This window comes from Diadema setosum, chromosome 6 (genome assembly GCF_964275005.1).
Source record: "Diadema setosum chromosome 6, eeDiaSeto1, whole genome shotgun sequence".
Classification (NCBI taxonomy): Eukaryota; Metazoa; Echinodermata; class Echinoidea; order Diadematoida; family Diadematidae; genus Diadema; species Diadema setosum.
In genome coordinates, this window is record NC_092690.1 from 9,875,007 (window position 1) to 9,894,709 (window position 19,703).

General features: G+C 36.7%; 1 protein-coding gene across 1 annotated transcript; it reads left to right on the plus strand.

The window, feature by feature from the left end:
* The first annotated feature begins 7,395 nt into the window (after positions 1-7,395).
* On the plus strand, positions 7,396-11,523 carry LOC140229506 (heat shock 70 kDa protein IV-like). Its single transcript, XM_072309756.1, has 2 exons — positions 7,396-7,583; positions 9,708-11,523. The coding sequence occupies exons 1-2, from the start codon at positions 7,396-7,398 to the stop codon at positions 11,521-11,523; spliced, it is 2,004 nt and encodes a 667-aa protein (XP_072165857.1).
* Positions 11,524-19,703: the final 8,180 nt, after the last annotated feature.

Genomic DNA, 19,703 nt, shown 5'->3' on the forward strand with positions numbered 1-19,703 from the left:
ATGTACAATGGTACATAGATGGATTTCACATGAATAGATTTGTAGGTCCTATATTGGTATATTGGTGAGCAATATGGTTGTTTGTTTTCTTTTGAGTGTTCCATGTCCTACAAGCTTAGCTTTTTAGTGCAACACTGTTTTTCATTGTTCTGATTATTAGGAAGTTCTTCTTCTTGTTTGGTTAGCATATGGCAAAGTATTCATTGCTACTTCTTCCATGTTATTTAGTATCGTGTCCAGTGATCTGTCATTCCAAACTTCAAATTGACAAATGTTCCACATTATATCATGTATCCTTTTCTTGATGGAAATGATAAGCAATTGAAATTGAAATTGAAATTGGAAAATGGTTTATGTATATTCAGCACATCTTTGTTTGCGTAGGTACATCTGTACTGCATCAGCAGCTTATTAACCTGGGAATATTGTATGAGTACAAGTACGTGTACTATGGCAGGTGTTAACCTCTTACCTAGGGTATGAGTTCCGTTCCATAATTCTTGTGTTTTCCATATGTTGAATTCAGAGAAAAGATGCCACATGCCACAATTATTGATATACGCCCTCGCAGGTATTTTCCTTTATCTATAACGAATGTATAATACATAAGTAGGTGTACACATACAGACTATTGATGGGAGTGCATCCCGTATCACATTGGATGGATTCATTACCAAGATTCTGGTTTATAAAATATTTACCACAAGTTTTGAATTGCACTTTATTTTTTGATAACATGCGTAAATTTCAAAAAATGGGGCATTTATAAAATAGATGAGCATCCCATCCAGAATTATTAACATTCCCTATAATTCCTGTCATGCACCTATACACTCATAACTGTGTAAACGTAGACATATAAAATTGTCATTGTACAACGGATGCGAATCTCGTAACAGCGGTGTGGGTTCGGTATCATAGTCAATAAGTATATGTCAACAACGAGTTAACATTTTCCAGTTATTTATATAATTATACACACACGCGCGCGCGCGCACCCATTTATCATATAAACGTGCGTGCTAGACTATATGATATATAGGTGGCCGTCCAGCTCAACAGCCACAAAAGGTAGTGATATTCCAAAATGGATTTACATTTTTCTACATAGTTTAAAAGAGTGAGCTATAAGCTTTAAGATGATAATAGCTGGTTAAAATTTGAGTGTCATAGCCCATTCAAAAAGTGATTAAAATTAGAGAGATTAAGGACGTGCAATTTCACAGAAAGGGAAGAAAATAGGCTTTTTGAGAAGATTCAAAGATTAGGGTCACTCAGGCGTGCAGTGCAAAAGTATAAGTGAAATTAAAAATGGGCAGGAAAAACCCTCTTATTTTTACAGTAGGTAGAGAAAAGATCACTCTTTAAGGTAAGATTTTAGAAACTTTTAGAATTGGAGTTGGTCCACTACAGAGAATCCTAATCTGCGACTGTGGGTTTTGAGATGGGCAGTCACATATATAATTATCTATATATATATATATATATATATCTATATATATATATATATCTTGGAATTTTCCACGTGTTGGACTTCGAATGTTGTAATTATTAGAAGAAAGAGTCTCAAGTACGCCATGGATCCAACGATTACACAAAAATTTTATTACAAAATTTTCGGTCTGCCTCAGACCTTCGTCAGTGCACTGACGAAGGTCTGAGGCAGACCGAAAATTTTGTAATAAAATTTTTGTGTAATCGTTGGATCCATGGCGTACTTGAGACTCTTTCTTCTAATAATTATATATATATATATATATATAAATAACAGCAATAATTAGTTTCTGCTATAGAGTCCTAAGAAAGTATAGATTCACAACAAAAGTTCAATATAAAAACTCCGTTAGAGACGTAAATTCGACGAATTTTCGCCCATAGGGCTTTGTCAAGTCAATACATTTGACACTTGTGTCAAATGTATTGACTTGACAAAGCCCTATATATACATATATATATATATATATATATATATATATATATATATATATATATATGTGATACAAACCTAAAATGGCATTAGACTAAAAACGCTTTATCCTGGCGAGGAAAGCGCATGATATAGAAACAAGACACCAAACAGGTTAGTCATCGCATTCTTCATCAGCGACCAGGATGCGATGTGATGTTTAAAGATTAAAATCCGTTTCTGAAGCAGACAAACACACAAGGCTATACGTCTGTTCCTGGTCGGACGGATTTCAAAACTAACATGCTTGTGATGGAATGCTTCTAGTCTGGTAGTTGCTGCCACAGTGCATGGTATAACCGCGCAGTGCCTGTGCGCATTAGGCGTAGCAACGACGCATCCATGGACTGGTTCTCTCCATGAAGAGCCAAAGATGAAAGGATGAATTCAGTGTTAAAAAACATGATTAAAATGAATCCCTGATAGCTTTTCAATGGACTTACACTGCCAACGTCATGCTCCGATTTATTATCACGAAGATAAACGGTTCAGCATAATTATACAGACGTATTTTTGTAGAAGATATCAGGGAAGCTTGATGAATTCTGATAAGCCACTTCAAAAAAGAAAAAAAAAAACCTGTATTGAAGAATTGGCAAAATCGCAATTACCGCTGGATGGAAAGGGTTCAACTGTATGTCATGTCAGAAATAGTAAGAAAAAACAAGAAAAAATCTTATTTTTCTTAGGAAAGTGGATATTCCCTCAGCTAGTAACTGACATATATTGAGAGGTAATATTCTTTCCGCTTTATTAAGGAGTAAAGACAGCAGGTCTTTCATCTTGAAATGTGTCCGATTTACCTCGAATTTCATTTTGTACTACTCACATTTCTAGCTTCACTGAAAGTAAGTATATTTTGGTGTATATTTTCCTTTTTAAAGCTACAATTATTATAAGTACACGCTCCTGTGACAAATTACATGTATTTTCTTCCATGCAGTGAATGTAACTTCGTACAGTGAGCATTTCTTTAAAACAGGCACAGAATATCACATTTCATATAAATGTACAAAGGAACATGTATACATCTGAAATATTATAATAAAATCAAAGTTTCGAAGCAATTATACAGTGTTATATGTCAACAGTGTCCGTGGTAGCTTGTTCCATCTTACCTACTGTAGGTATATTCCTCTCTCACACACTTTCGTATTTCCTCATTTCAGGATCTTCCATAATTATCTGCATCCATTGGTTCCTTCTGTCCCAAATGTTCAAATTCTGATTCACTCCTACGTTTACTTCTTAAGTCACAGCTGACAAATCTTGCACACATTTTTGTTCATTACACCAAGGCAAGTGTAGCGCTCCTTTGCTGTTTTACTACACATCAAAAACTCTTTAGCGTAAAATAAAAAATATCCTGGCTGGTTAGCTCAACTTGAATATACCTGTCGGCTGAACATTGCAGTCTCTTACGTCTCTTACGACCTGCCAAATTTAATCGATAACAACGTAAGAGTGATTGTTCAAGCAGAAAGGCGTAGGTATATAATGTCATACTGTGGCTGCTTACGCGCAAAGCCTTATCAGGAGATAAATCCTTTGCCAAATAAATCAATTTGGAAAGTACGAGTAATTGTTTGGGTATACCTACAGATACGTCATTTTATTCCTGTGAAATTCAGAGATGTGCCTACAGATACGCCTTTGTCGTATGAAGAAAAAGAACATTGCTGAAAGGTAGGTAATTGCCTAATATATATATATATATATATATATATATATATATATATATATATATAATCAATTAAATTAAATCAAATTCAATTCGTTTAAATGGTCCGATAAAAACCAGTACAGGAAATTCAGTGCGGGTTTTTTACATATAAATGACGAACCATAAGAAATACAATATATACATGGAGAGAGAACAACACAAAATATTACATGATAGATAGATAAATATCCGAACATATATGGAAAGTCAAACTGTAAAGAAAGTAAACAAAGAAAATCAAATTATTATAAAGAAAGAAAATCGAATAATTAGAATGGTTAAATCGAAATGTGCAAATAAAAAAAAAAACACCAAACAAAATACACAAATTAAATGTTTTTTCGCTCTTAGACCCTTTTATCAAAAAACAAATCACCCCCAAAGGAAAAAAAAAACCAAAAACCCAAACAAATAGAAAAAGCAACCACAGCAATGGATGAGAGTCCCCAAATCTCTTTTTGCCAGGGGACGACTATATAAATACTTCTTACTCGAGAGATGTCCTTTCCCTCTGCCATGCCATCCAAGGGCAGTGGAGGCCGGAAGGGCAAGAAGAAGGATTGAAGCAGTTGTGGCAGCTTCAGCACAGTTATGGATGGCGAGGCAGCAGTCAAAGATAAGGAAGATGGTTGCAGAGGTGAAAAACAACGCTGATTGTTACCTTGTCCGGAAACGTGTCGGACGCCGTCTTGGAGTCGCCTTGGTGAAAGCGCATTACTTAATTTCGAGAAGTCGTAGTCGGTGCTACCACTCACTCGCCGAGGTCACATCCTCGGCAATGAGAGCCCTTACAAAAGGCTTTACTTCATGTTGCAGAGACAATACTTTTTCTCTGTGCAACCCTCCTGAAGTCTCAGAGTAGGCCAACATAGCACTTCATACATTTTATATTCCTTTACTTTTTCATATGAAGAGTAGGTCTAACAATAATTATCGATGAGTTTTAACAACTGTTATTTTCATTTTCTAATTTAACTACTTTTTAAAACTATGCCACTTTGCCACATCGCTTAAACCAGACCCATCGACTTTCTACGCAAAAGAACTAGAGTAATGAAATCACTTAATTCAATATTTCTGATTTTTTTTTTGCCGTTGTCTCTCAGTTAAGCTCTAAGTCTCATCTGCGTCATTTATGGTAGCTTTTTTAAATCATTTTTTTTTGTCACTCAAATGTTTGTTCCATTTCAATTCAATTAAATTCAATACTATACCTGCACAATTTCAAATCCATCATCAACAAAAGTAATACATAAATGTATTTATTTGTCGGTTCATGTTATAGAGCAATTTAAAAAAATAATATACAAATCACGAAAAAATGATATGATACAACATACGTTGTATATATATATATATATATATATATATATACAAACAATCATATATCGGGAAGGCAATGCTCACTTCGCAATAGAGACCAAGAAAGAAATTGAAGCAAGGGAGAAGAGTGAGATACTAGGAAGCAAAGCTTGTACATCGTAGATTACTCGAAAGAAAATGCAAATAACATATATATCCAAATTTCATTCCTTGATATCATTTGATATATATATAATCTATATATATATATATTTCTAATATATATGATGCTATACTGACATAATTTGTTTTCCGTGCTCCATATTTCCCTATACCAGATATCATATTGGGACCTACGACTTTAAGAAGCCTGCTTTTATGTTGGCATCACACTTACAGATTATAGTCATCAATGGATGGCTACTACTGTAACTGGCACGTTTCGTTTATTCTAATATCGAGATACTTTCGAACATTAAGGTGAACATTTCAACCAAATTTCTTTATTTCCTTTTGTGTTTGTATAATTGTATTGATTTTCTATGTTTTTTTCTATAGAAGTATGAAAATATATTGAAACGAAATCAAATGAAAGAATACACACTGTGATGTATACGTCGCCACACACACACACACACACACACACACACAAACACACACACATAATAAGCATATACATATATATATGTATATATTATACATACATTATTTCTATGTAGTCATCCAATAGAATGTTTCTTTTCCTCTCATTTTACAATATTGTAACCTTACACAAGATTACCACGTTCCCCGGAAACAGAGGAAGCCAATTGCTCCCTAAAGAAGTTGGGCAAAGCCACTCTCTTGACGGAAGAAGTCATCACATTTCGCCAATTCCAGGTGTAGAGGGTTCAGTTGAAATACAATGTTGATAAACTTAATGTGTTTATTGTGTTTATATCCCCACGTCTTATTCTCAACTATTGGCAAGGCAACCGGTGAACACGCGAATAACAACCGTACACATACAGCTGACGCCAAGATTAAAAAAGAAGGGAGAAATATATTCGTTCTCCCTCATGTCTGTTTTGTTCATCACTTTCACAATTCATGCTAGTTTGGAATAAGTTGCGTATACAGTGAAATATAAACCTACGCCAAGAGACCTCAGCCGAAAAAAAAGGTTACCCTCTGCTCGCTTCTCCTGAAATAGATCTACAGACTTTTGTTTTCCCTACAGCGTAGAAATCAAACATTTCACAGTTCACCTGTTCCCTCCCATTAAGTAACTTGGACAGGAATCCACTTAGTTGTTTTGAGGCAGGGCAAGTCTTGTGGTTGTTAAAGGAAAATTCACTTTCATATACATTTGTATTTAGTGAATGCAGCAATATTAGTAGAACACATCAGTGAGAGTTAGGAAAATCGGACTCTCCGTTCAAAAGTTATGAATCTTTGAAGTTTCTGCTCAGTCCTGCTGGATAAGAAGACTACTACAGTTCCAAAAGTCACACGTGTAGAACCATTTAAGAATACATATAGAAAATTATTATTATAATCTCGACTTAATTTACCTCTTTCAGAAGGCAGGGAGAAAAATATTGCCCTTGACATACGTCAGAGACAAGTCGAGGAAATATGCATTTTTTTTTTCAAAAAAAGTTGTGAAATTCTCTTTATATTTTCCTTTTATCATTCTACGCATGTGACATCATTCACTGTTGTAGTCTTCTCATCCAGCAGTGATTGCGCAGATAAATTCATAATTTTTGAATGGATTGTCCAACTTTACCGAAACTTTTTTCTAATGTGTTCCACTAATATTGCTGTATTAACTCAATCCATATGTATATGAAGGACTTGTCCTTAAAGTTTTTTTTTTTTGTGTGTGTGAACAAAACTAGCACAAAATTCGAATACATTACCGAAACGGTTTACACCTATACAGCATTAGGGTCTTTGACAAAGACCAGGGAATGTTCGATACTCGCGCCCCTCGGATATTCCGGGACTTAACCGCGTTTTGTTGTGAGCAATGCCAATCCTTACCATGACATTGAGTTTGCGATTCTGATTGGAAAAACAAAGTTCCTCCCACGGCTTTCGTTGCGCAAGATCGCTTCGGCGAGTTGTGAAATAGATTTTAATGAAGCAATAAGCGAGTTTAGTTCATTGTTCAACGGCCCCACGTCTAGCCAAATGATCAAACGACTGGAGATATCTAACTTCACAGCACGAAGCAGCAGCTGTATTGTGCCAACCTGATGGAAAATGGACGTCGGATTTTTAAACTGTGAACCAACGAGTAAGGAAGTAACAAGAAGGTAGGCGCAGAAAACGCGCTTTTGCAACTCCTTCCAGGTTATATAACAGCGTCATAATCATTGGAATTCTTCAATTGGTGAATAGATAGTAAATCTAGAGTATGGCACCAGGAAAAGCTCCAGCTATTGGAATCGACCTGGGAACAACCTACTCGTGTGTGGCTGTCTTCCAGCACGACAAAGTCGAGATCATTGCCAACGACCAGGGAAACCGGACCACGCCAAGCTACGTCGCCTTCACCGACAGGGAGCTGCTCGTTGGAGATGCCGCCAAGAACCAACTTGCAATGTAAACATTATAATCTTTCTGTTTGGATTGTATAGTAGTCGGTTGGAAGTGTGTTGTGTTACCATTCTCTACTTGTGAAATACATGTACTACGAACCAGAACAACACATGGGCCGAAATAAAAAGCTTTATCTCTAAATTCCTGGACATGTTGAGGTATTAAAGGGAAATTAACCCCGAAAATACATTTTGATTAAGTGAATGGAGCAATTTTAATAGAATAAATCAGTGAAAATTTGAGGAAAACCGGACAAACCGTTCAAAAATTATGAATTTTTGAAGTTTTGGTGAAAAAAATCGCTTGATGAGCACTACTACGGATCCTGACATCACATATGGACTAGTACCATATACAGAAAATATAAAGAAAATTATAGATTTTTTTTTTCACTTTTCTAGCATAATGATACAGCACTAGACTTACTTCTTTCAGAAAGTAGGGGGATGATAATACCCTCGACATATGACAGTAACAATTTCAGGGAATACATTTTAATTGAAGTGATATTTTGTGGAATTTTCTTTGCAATTTCTTTATATCCTAGTGATGTCATTGTCTGTAGTAGTCTTCTGATCCAGTGGGCTCGTCATCAAATTTCAAAAATTCATAACTTTTCAACAGATTGTCCGATTTTCCTCAAACTGTCACTGATGTGTTCTACTAATATTGGCAAATTCGCTTAATCCACGTGTATATTTGGGGATTAATTCCCCTTTACACCCTCTAATCAACGTGCAATGCCATCCCAGACTCCATTGAACGTTTCAGGGGAATAACGGATTAGTTAGATTGTACAGTCTGAAAAGTAAGAGTAAAGTATTACAACAGCAACAAGAGATTTCTGGCAAAATTGGATGAAAATCAAGAAAGTTATAAAATGTTGCAGTTTCGCTAGCTTCCTGAACAGTCAGTATGAATATGAAAATAGTGAATAGATAATGCCGTTCACCTTGCAACACTGCAAAAAGTCTGGTGTCAAATATGAAACACCGAAGTGGTGCTTAATTTCCGGTGTTGATTTATGGTGTTGAATTAACACCTCCGGGTGTCACTTCAGAATATGACACTTTTTTTTTAAAGACTGGTAATTTGTTATTGTTCTTCTTGTTCAACAAGATGAACAAGAACTTACCGATGCAAGAAGTAGGCCTACTTGATTTTTGAAAAAAAAAGTTGTGAACACATTTACAAAACGGTAACACCAGTTAGTGTGGTCTCCACATATTGACACAGGGCGTATGTGATACCATTAGCAGTAACACCAGATATATCAAATTAACACCATGTAGTGTCATTGTTGAATTAACACCGGCGCAGTATCAAAAATATCACCAGCTACAGTGTCAAATCAACACCACGAAGTGCCATATGAACACATAAAATCAAACGCCAATATTTTTGCGGTGCATGTTTAAAGGTAATGTATTGTATATATTTTGACGATTGGGGTAATGGGGGGGGGGCAGAAATGGGTGAAATTTTCTTATAAAACAAGCAAAGATGTGTACACAACCCAGGCTTATATGCTTTGAATTATGCTTAATGTTTTTGTATTGTTTTGTGTTCATTCTCGGTTTTTCATTTCAAGACATTTTGAATTATAAGGTCCAATCAGCAGTGCAACAAACAACTTCTTACAACAATTCAAGGATACTCCTTGTGTTGAATCCATTATTACTGTGGTATCATTCTTCTTGTGTAGGAATTAAAAACTGAATAGATGCATGTACATTTGTTTCATCACAATGGCGTCGATGGGGGGGGGGGGGGGGGTAAGGACCTAATACTTCCCCTCCAGTAATGTGCCAAAATAGTGATAAACGAACATTGCTAATACATTTAACTAAAACATGGTTAATTGTAAGAAAATATGGCTATAAGGCATTATATAGAACATTGAAAATTCGTCCAGATATTTTACCCACAGTGTGCACTAGATCGATGAATTTCAGTTCTCAAATAAGCTCTCTTAGGGGGGGGGGGGGGGGATGGGAATTACTCTTCCCACATCTCGATTGTTCCCTTTCTATAGAAGATAATGATGAAGTATAAGTTATGGATGAATTCCATATTACTGTTTTCTGCAAACGTTAAATCTCATTTTTTATTTCGCTTGTACTATAGGAACTCAAAGAACACAGCTTTTGCTGTCAAGCGACTGATTGGGCGGCGATTCACAGACAAGATTGTTCAAGAGGACATGAAGCACTGGCCGTTCAAGGTAATCAACCAAAAAGGCAAACCCGCTATACAGGTTGAGTACATGGGAGAGAATAAAATCCTCGTCCCGGAGGAAATCAGTTCCATGGTTCTCACGAAGATGAAGGAGACAGCTGAGGCATATCTGGGTCAGGAAGTCAAAGATGCTGTCATCACCGTTCCCGCCTACTTCAACGATTCTCAGCGACAAGCCACCAAAGATGCCGGTGAAATAGCAGGGCTAAAAGTCCTTCGCATTATCAACGAACCGACAGCGGCTGCCCTGGCTTATGGACTTCACAAGAAGGTACAAGATAGACAGCATGTCTTGGTGTTTGACCTTGGCGGAGGCACATTCGATGTGTCCATCCTGCTTCTCGATGATGGCGACTTCGAAGTCCTGGCAACTGCTGGGGACACCCATCTTGGTGGCGAGGACTTCGACAACATGCTGGTCAACCATCTTGTAGGGGAGTTCCAACGAAAACACAAGAAGAATCTCAGAAACAACCCTCGGGCCCTCCAACGTCTCCGCACAGCAGCTGAGCGTTCAAAGAGGAGTCTGTCAGGTAGTTCCCATGCGTGTATCGAAGTGGACTCGCTGTTCGACGGGATTGATTTCCGCTTTGACATCACGAGAGCTCGCTTTGAAACCCTCTGCTCTGATCTATTCAAGAAGTGTCTTGATCCAGTTGAAAGCGCCATCGTTGATGCAAAGATCAACAAGGAAGACATCAACACTGTTTTGATGGTTGGAGGTTCAACCCGCATTCCAATGATCCAGAAGCTTCTACGCGAGCACCTGGACGGCAAGGTCCTTAGTAAGTCCATCAATTCCGATGAAGCTGTGGCCTATGGTGCAGCAGTCCAGGCAGCCATCTTATCTGGTGATCAAAGCGAGGAAATCCAGAATGTCACCCTGCATGATGTAACTCCACTCTCTCTTGGGGTTGAGATCATTGGTGGAGAAATGTCTATAGTAATCGAGAGAAATACACAAATTCCAGTCGAAGCAGCAAAGTACTACACCACAGCTTTTGACAACCAAACGGGAGTGTTTATACGCATTTATCAGGGAGAGGGAGAGTTCACCGAATATAACAACTTACTTGGAGAGTTTCGGCTGAGTGGCATTCCTCCAGCTCCAAAAGGTGTGCCCCAAATCAAAGAGACCTTTAACATTGACGAAAATGGCATTTTGACTGTAACTGCATTGAATCAAAGTACAGGTAGCAACAAACAAATCACCATCACCAACTGCATCGATTGTCTCTCTGAGGAACAAATTGAAGCCATAATCAACAATGCAGAGAAGCACAAAACAGAGGATGATCTCCTACGGAAAAGATTTGCAAGCAAAAACCGACTGGAGAACTACGTCTACAGGGTCACATCGACTCTCAAGGAACCTGCTGCTCAGAGAAACCTATCTCCTGAAGACAAACAGACGATTGTTGAAGCTGTAGAAGATGTCATTCAGTGGCTAGACTTGGATTCTAAGACAACGAATGAAGAGTACATTCACCAACTGACAGATTTTAAGAACATCTGCTCGCCAATCCTAAGCAAGATGTATGCTGAAAATAAACAGCAAAATAATGCCCCTCCACCAGGTCCAGTGCGGCCTCAGTCTGAAGAAAGAGGCACTACTGAAAGTGACAATACTGTGCTAATCGTAGTCTGCATTGGCTTGCTCCTTCTATTACTGAACGTTCTTTACATGCGGCTGTGGTACCAGTGACAAATGCTTATAAAGCATGTGAAAAGATAGAGAGAAATGAAATCCATGAAGGATTTGTCAATCTAGTCATATCAGTGACCCCGGCCACGGTAACCGTTTCAGACAGGGAGATAAAAATCACAGTCGACGGTAGACGGAGATGCCTCCTCTTCTAACGCATTCACTTTATCTTCCACGAGAACCTGGCCCTTTAGTTACATTTTGATAATGCTCATTTATCTCGACTACAGCAATTGAATATTGACACCTAATCTTCTCTGCACAAGAGAAATGTATTTCTATATATTACACTTTGACATACGTACATTTAAGGTCCGTCTTAACATTATTTGATATATCTAGCCCAGTTTAGATGACATCTAACCTTTTACCCTGTTATTTCGTCCAAATGAAAGTGGAATCATTTTATCCTTAACTCCAAATAATATAACCAATGGTACCAGTGGATATATTGAGCCGAATTTGTGACAAAAAGGACAATACTAACCAAAGTTCAGTGACCTTTGACAGTAACTTCTCCCTGTCTCCACTTTCAAACAATGCCAAATCAATCCCTGGGCATTCCTACATGACGAAATGACTTTTTGCAGCTCACATCAGCAAAGCTCAAGTGATCCATCACCCCCTCTCGCTAAATTCCCTGTGTCGTTGTTTATAAGTTATGTTCAGACGGTGATCCTTAATCCTCGTAGTTAAGTATAGGGCGCCACGGGTTGCGTGGTCTCTGTCGTAACGAAATCAGTCATTTCGTCATAAAATTAAATTTCATGAAGAAAACTTTTATCGTTGTAAAAATTGTAATTTCGTGACGATATGACTGATTTCACGACGGATGAGAAAACGCGATATTTGGAGCCCCATACATACTTAACTACGATAACATCTTCGAGTTAGGTTAACACCGTCTGAATGTAACAAATATCTGCAAGAATGCATGTTTAAAAGATGAACTTGTGATACTTAATGATATTTAATAATTAATATATATGTGTTTACAGGGAAGTGTTGGCGTGTGTGGCTTCGAGGGATTTGCAATATCCTTGAATGTTAATTATGTGAGAAAGTAGGGCCTATAGTGTGTTTGCATATGTATCAGTGCAAGATGATACAAATTCTGATAGTACTTCTTTGGTGTAGTATTGTCACCTTTGTCGCTGATATGTGAAAGGGTATATAGTTTGCCTATTATAATCTTGTCGCAAGTAACTGCCATAACTCTATCATAATTTGATAGTGACAACTATTTGAACAAACTTCGCATTATCTTATTGTTCGCTTGGTTCATAAATTAACTTTATATTTAATTACAATTGTCCAATAGAGAAGAGATGTACACGGCTTCAGTTTATCGGATAAAACTCGAGAGAGAGTGTCTGCTTGCCTTCTGGTCTAAAACAGTTATGGAACAGTAACAAGGTAGGAGTCTGTTTAGATATGTAGGATATCCAATACGAGGGGAAAATAATGTTGTGGAAGGTTGTGGGAAGTTGTACTTTGATATCAGAATATGCCGGCTTGTAAATAATCAATGTCCCGGAGTATCATCGTGTTTAAGCGATGAAATAAGGACTCCGTTTGAGATAGATATGAAGAGTTATCAATGATTAAAAAAAAAAAATCTTGGTTTGAATCATATGTGAGTGCACTTTCGAAGCACTCTAATCAATCTTTGTGCACATTGTTGGGGGCAACGATGTCTTTAAACGGTGGCAAATAAGACGGTCATAGTAAGGTCAGCAGACCAATAAAGCACAGGTATGGGTGGTATATTATAGGTAAAGTTTGACTTACTATAACAAGTGGATATCAAGGGAGCATTTCATGAAGGAACTTGTCGGATAAAATATCTGACAAGTCAATTATATCCGACAAGTTCAGAGAAATCAGCCAATCAGACTAAAGAATTTCTCAGAACTTGTCGGATATAATTGACTTGTCAGATATTTTATCCGACAACTTCCTTCATGAAATGCCCCCCAAAGATGACATTTCAGTTGTCTATGAATTGCACCCTTTTAATAATGAAATAATTGTATAGTCGTTTTCATATTAAAGCTTAGTGCTATTTGTATTTGTAGCACTACCGATGAATGCCATGTTGAGCAAGCTTAATGAAGGAACGTTGACGTTTCCAACTGTATTTATATTGTTCTGTGCCTGATTGGGGAAGTGTGCCTAATGCAGAGGTTAGCATGAGTGTACCATTATATGGTATATATGAGACAAAAGTAATTTGGTCTGACAGCCTGTACTCTTGCTCAAGTAGTTGATTTCAGTAGACAAGTTAGAGGATTAAAACAAAGGGGAATCAACTTGACCCCAGTACAGGGAATGATACAATATGCATCATTCCAAGACATGGACTGATGTTTGCTATTTGCGGTACACCAATATTCATGCAAGTATAGGCAAGCTCTTTTCTGTGATATGAGCGAAATAAGGAGGTGGCTAGCTAGACTAAGTTCAGGCAAGAAGGTCTCTGTTGATGCATATAATATTTAAAGTTGTTGTTATAAGGTAAGCCAATTAAATATGTATGTAATGTTCAACAAAGTCAGGTAGTTTCATACTGTGTGTGATGTTAAGCATAAAACTGTATATAGATGATAAAAGCTTTGATTTAAAGAGTTGAAGATTGCTGGCTGTTTCAGATCTGAGAGAAAGTCAAACTGTTTTAATAGATTGTTTTGTTTTGTTTTGTTTTTTACAAATTGACTTAATGACGGTCAACAATTAGTGCTGGTGTACTTTTAGATTGAACAATCTTTGAGTTGAATAAATAGCTTCATAATTTGTACACGCATGCACGTCTTCCGTACTCTAAGGAAATAATAAATAAGGTACATGCATTTACATTGATGATTTTAGAAACAATCAAGACTTCTGTCAAGTGGAGGTACCCCAGAGCACTGCACATGCTGTAATGTGAGAGATAAATAGTTTCCTCAATATCATATGATATAAACAAAAACAATACGTGACGTATTTTACGACATACAGCGTCATGTACACTATTCTTTTGGCCTTTGCAAACGTTATTTCCCCCGAGTTGCTTTGCCTTGTGGCACCAAGTTATTTTGTTATTGCTGCGTTTAGGAGATAAAGCTTGAACGATAGCCGAAATGACGCTATCAAATTCTTTAGGAATGTATATTGATAGTTGCAGGCTCTGAGCGTGAAATATATGCTTCAACAAAGGAATGGTTCGATAGCTGATAATCAAAGATTATAGCAGTCAAAGTGCGACAAGCTTTGATTCAGATAAATATAGAAATGTTCACATTTATCAATACCTATACTAAATGCAAATAATACTTGTTATTATTTGATTTTCACTACATCTTGTAGATATGAGTGCGTAAAGTAACATTACGACTGATTCGATCCTTGCGTTGTGATTATATAGCTTCAGTGGAAAAGGGACATGGACTGGCGGTATTATGCGTCGGATACTGTTGAGTTGTTTTGTTTCATTGCCAGAGTATCGCTTACAGATATTTGTGTTCTTTCTTATCGCGTCACAGATCTCGTCGTTTTATTGCTTTTCTTTATAGTTTTATTGCGTTATTTCATTATTGTTATTGAGTTGTTCTTATATTTTCTTCAATTTTCGTTTCAGTTCAAGTTTCGATTTATTGTCAAGCATTTGTACTGTATTTAATGTTGTAATTCTGTTTAGTTATGGTCGGGATGACTACTTTTGACTCTACTGTTTGCTGCAAAGACGTTTGTTGTTGTTGTTCTTGTGATCTTCCTAAATCTGAGAGTACATATTTCACACATTCTATATTCTTTTACTCTGTTATACTTATGTAGAGTAAGCATAAAAACAATCGATACATTTTAACAACTGCTTTTTGCTTTCGACATTATGTCATGTTGCCACAACACTCAAACCTGACCCATTGCCTTTCTATACAATAAATCATAAGGCAGGTATGGAATATCTTGTGTAAATACATTTGAAGTGTGTTGTTGCTGTTTTCCCAGGCAAGCTGAAAGCCCTTAATCTCATCTGCTTCTTTTATGTTAGCATCTTATTTTTCGTAATAATTTTTTTTTGTTACTCAAATGTTTGTTCAAATTTGTTTTCCATGTTCTATCCCTAAACCGGATTTAAAAGGAAAATCCAGTCGAGCTCAACGGTATAATTTTGATAGAAATCGGATGAAATATAAGGAGATTATGACATTTTGAAGTTTCGCTGTTTTTTCAGGAAACAGTTCTTGAACAGTCAATATGAATATGCAAATGGCAAAGTGAGCATGTCATCCCTTCACAACGTACCGTGCCAATGTCCATTACAGCATCAGTGACACCATCGGTCCACCGGTGCTATGTTATTTACACTTCAAAGGGTACCAAAACCCAGAGAAAAATGTGAATTGAGTGATAGCAGCAATACTAGTAAACATATAAGTGAAAGTTTGAGGAAAATCGTACAATCAATGCAAAAGTTATGATTTTTTTTTAAAGTGTTGATGTTGGAACCGCTGGATAAGGAGACTACTGGAGGTTATGACATCATATGTGTAAAACAATATTTTATAAAGAAAATATAAAGGGAATTACACAAAATTCATTTTTCATGAAAATTACACATTACAGCAACTGTATTATTTCCCCTGCTCTCTGGAAGCGGTAAGTTAAGTGCTCTTTCACTTTCTTAAAAAAGTGAAAGCACGTTGAATTTCCATCATCACGTTTATATTCTTTATAATTGTCCACACATAATGTCATAAACTCAAGTAATGTCCTCATCCAGCCGTTCCAACCCCAAAACTTTAAAAATGCGTAACTCTTGCATCGATTGTCAAATATTCCTCAAACTTTCACAAATGTGTTCTGCTAATGTTGCTGCTTTCACTCAATCCACATTTCTCTTGGGTTTTGGTTTCCCTTCAATCACACTGTATACCTGGCGCCGGTGGACCATATAACTGGTCCAATGGTGTCACTGATTCTAGAATGGGCATGCATCGCACCAATTCTCACAGCGAGGAATCTCATAACGCAATGATTTCCCTGGGCGCTCCTTACTTTTCGCATAACCTCTTCATAAGTCATATACAGTAGAACATTAAACCAGGGAGGTTAAACTTGACCACAAGGGGCAGCACTGAGTATTTTTCTCGCTTTTCATGAAATTACTGCAACTAAGACGGCTTCGATAAAGGCTAACCAAATAATGTCTGCTACGCACCACCCTCAGATGAGTGGTTTTATTATTATTATTATTATTGTTATTATTATTATTATTATTATTATTATTATTATTATTATTGTTGTTGTTGTTATTATTATTATTATTATCATCATTATTTTGGTTTGCTTTTTGCTGTTTTTTTTTTTTTTAACACCGAAGTTCCGTCCTTTCGCCTAACATATCGAAATATAACGGCTCAAGACTAATCAATGAGCGTAACGAAGCTCGCTTGGCACATTGTTAAAGTTCTTCCATTCCTATCCTCTTCCTTTTCTTTCTCCATTCTTCCCTGCTCCTCTTTCCTCGTTCTTTGTTGTCCAGTAACTGCGTGTGTGCATTTTTTCTTCATATCTGTTATTTTTGTGCTTTGTCGGTGTTGTTTTTGCTGTTGTTGCTGTCGTTGTTGTTTTTTTTTTGTGACCGTGTGTATGTCTTCTTCCAATTTTTGGTCACATTCCTGGTAAACACGGCCTAATACTGTCTGCGCCATCATATTCTTATGTAGTGTTAAATTTCATATGTTTTATATGCATTCTAAGATAGTACGTGACCGTGCATCACAAAAACAAACAAAAAATCGCATACACTGATTTTGTGTGAGAACTTAAAATAGGGGAAATGGGTCAACCTAGCCAATCTTGACTTTTTCATATTTTCTGAAAGAGCAAGTCTTATTCTACATTAAGCTAAAATTTGGGGTCATAAAATTGGCACGAAAGTGTGTTTTTCAGCAGTTTATCTTGAACTTTTTTTTTTTTTTGGTAGAATAATAATGTGTGATCAGGTGTGTCTTTAGAGTCTCCTTTTCATTTCTTAAAAACCTTGTACACACTCTTCACTTTCAACTCTAATAACTTAAGAAAGGATGATGCTGCTGCATTGAAAGTTGGCAATAATTATGGACAGAATGTGTCAATAAGGCATGCTCAATTTCAGTTTAATCTGATAATCTCTTCATTGGTGTTACTCTGGTGGTTTACATTCTGTTTTTTGTCCCATCCATCGCACCGCCAGAACGGCCTGGTAAAGATTAGGCGCTTTAAAGGGATCGTACAGTTCTGGTTGAGACCTAATTTCAGGTTTCTAACATTTTTAGGTGAGATAATGAGAAATCTCATATGAAATATGAAAGAGCATGCAATTTTATGAGGAATTCAACGTTTATTTGATAAAAATTGGTTTTGAAATGGCTGAGATACTCCAAAAAGAGCGATTCTAATAAAGTGTGGGACCCACACTTTGTAACGATCGCTTTGTTTTACTTTGTTTTTGGATGTTTCAGTTATTCCAAACCCGATTTTCATCAAATAAACTTTGAATTCCTCTTAAAATGGTATGCTATGTACTATATCATAAGTGTTTTCTTGGTATCTTGCAAAAATTTAAAGGCCCAATTCTCATCTCAACCAATACTGTACTATCCCTTTAATTGAATAGAAACTGTACTTCAGAGCCTCTTTTCGCAGTTCACAGTTTTCCTGAGTTTGTGCTTTCTTTCCAATATTTAGATAGGTTACAGGAGAGTCCATTTGATTTGAGTTATATATCATTTTAAAGTTTAGAGTCTACTCTTTCAGAATATGGTCTTAACTAAAATTTCATATCTGGCGATTTTTTGTTTGCTTTGTGATGCAGGGTCACATAGTAAGTATTGTTTATAGATTACTTGTACAGCATTATCAATCCTTGAATGTACACTTGGTATAGAGATGAAGTTAATATGAAATTATTTCATTGTTTTGTTGTTGTTTTTCGCATTCCATTGTTCTACGTCCTAAGTGGTTGGTTTATTTTCTTCTCCATCGTTATAACGATCGCTTATTTTTTTTCGTACCATTACAAAGTGTGCATTTTTTAAATATAATAATATCATATACATGTGCATGTTTGATGAACTATCCTTGTCAGATGAATGGAAGTCAAATTGACAATTTGTATTACTTTGAATCATGTTTTTTATGGAAACAATAAAGTACATTGAATCTTTATAAGGGGTTTCGTTTATCAGCCCGATGGGAAATTAATGGAGTTCTTGTGCCCCTGGAATAAGGTAAAATTTGTATAGGCAGAGCACAAAACTAGGGCAAAAACGACAGATTTATCTTTACTTTAGGTGTATTTTTATTTTCAGCAACTTACGTATAATCTAAGTGAATCTAGCTACCTCGGCTCGGTAAATGTGCTTACGTACAACCGTCTAACATGCGATTCAGAAAGTACGTGGCAGGCCCCACATTTATTCTCTTGGCAGAATATTTTGCCAAGCCAAGAAATATATTTCATTAATAAGCTGATCAATCACAGAATAGGGTATCAAATTAGGTAAGTTGTAATGAAAGAAGTTATACAGGGCCTATATCTCCAATTTAACAAAACTCTAGCCACTGCAAAACAAACTATAGACCATACAGCTAATGTATTAAAACCAGTCAGGTAGGCCGACGTGTACTGAATAGAAAGATCACCACAGACTTGTAGCATCTCTTTAACTGCTTCTCTCTCTCTCTCCTTCACAATCTCTCACTAGCTCATCACCCGCCCTCATGTTATTTGTATAAGTACAGTCAAACCTGTCTATAGCGGCCATCCAAGGGGGACGAAAAAAAAAAGACAGTTATAGACAGATGGCCGGTATAGACAGGCTATCCAACTTCGTGTGCATTGCCTTCATGTACATGTTTCATCGTTGTATACATCTATAAATGTACTTACATGCACATGTTGTATGTGTGTATGTATACACACGTGTGTTTCATGCACTGAACAACGCCGGTGTTTATGAAATTGTTGCACAGTAGCATGTGTATTATTATACAGTCATAAAGAAAGCTTAATAAGTGATAAATGCAGCAGTGGCAATCACTGAACGTTGCCCGGGAGTGACTGGCACGGCTATTCAAGCAGAAAAACACGCTGAACTACTGGCTCGGCTACGGCTCCATCGGGTCCGTGAACGCTATAGACAGGTTAAAAT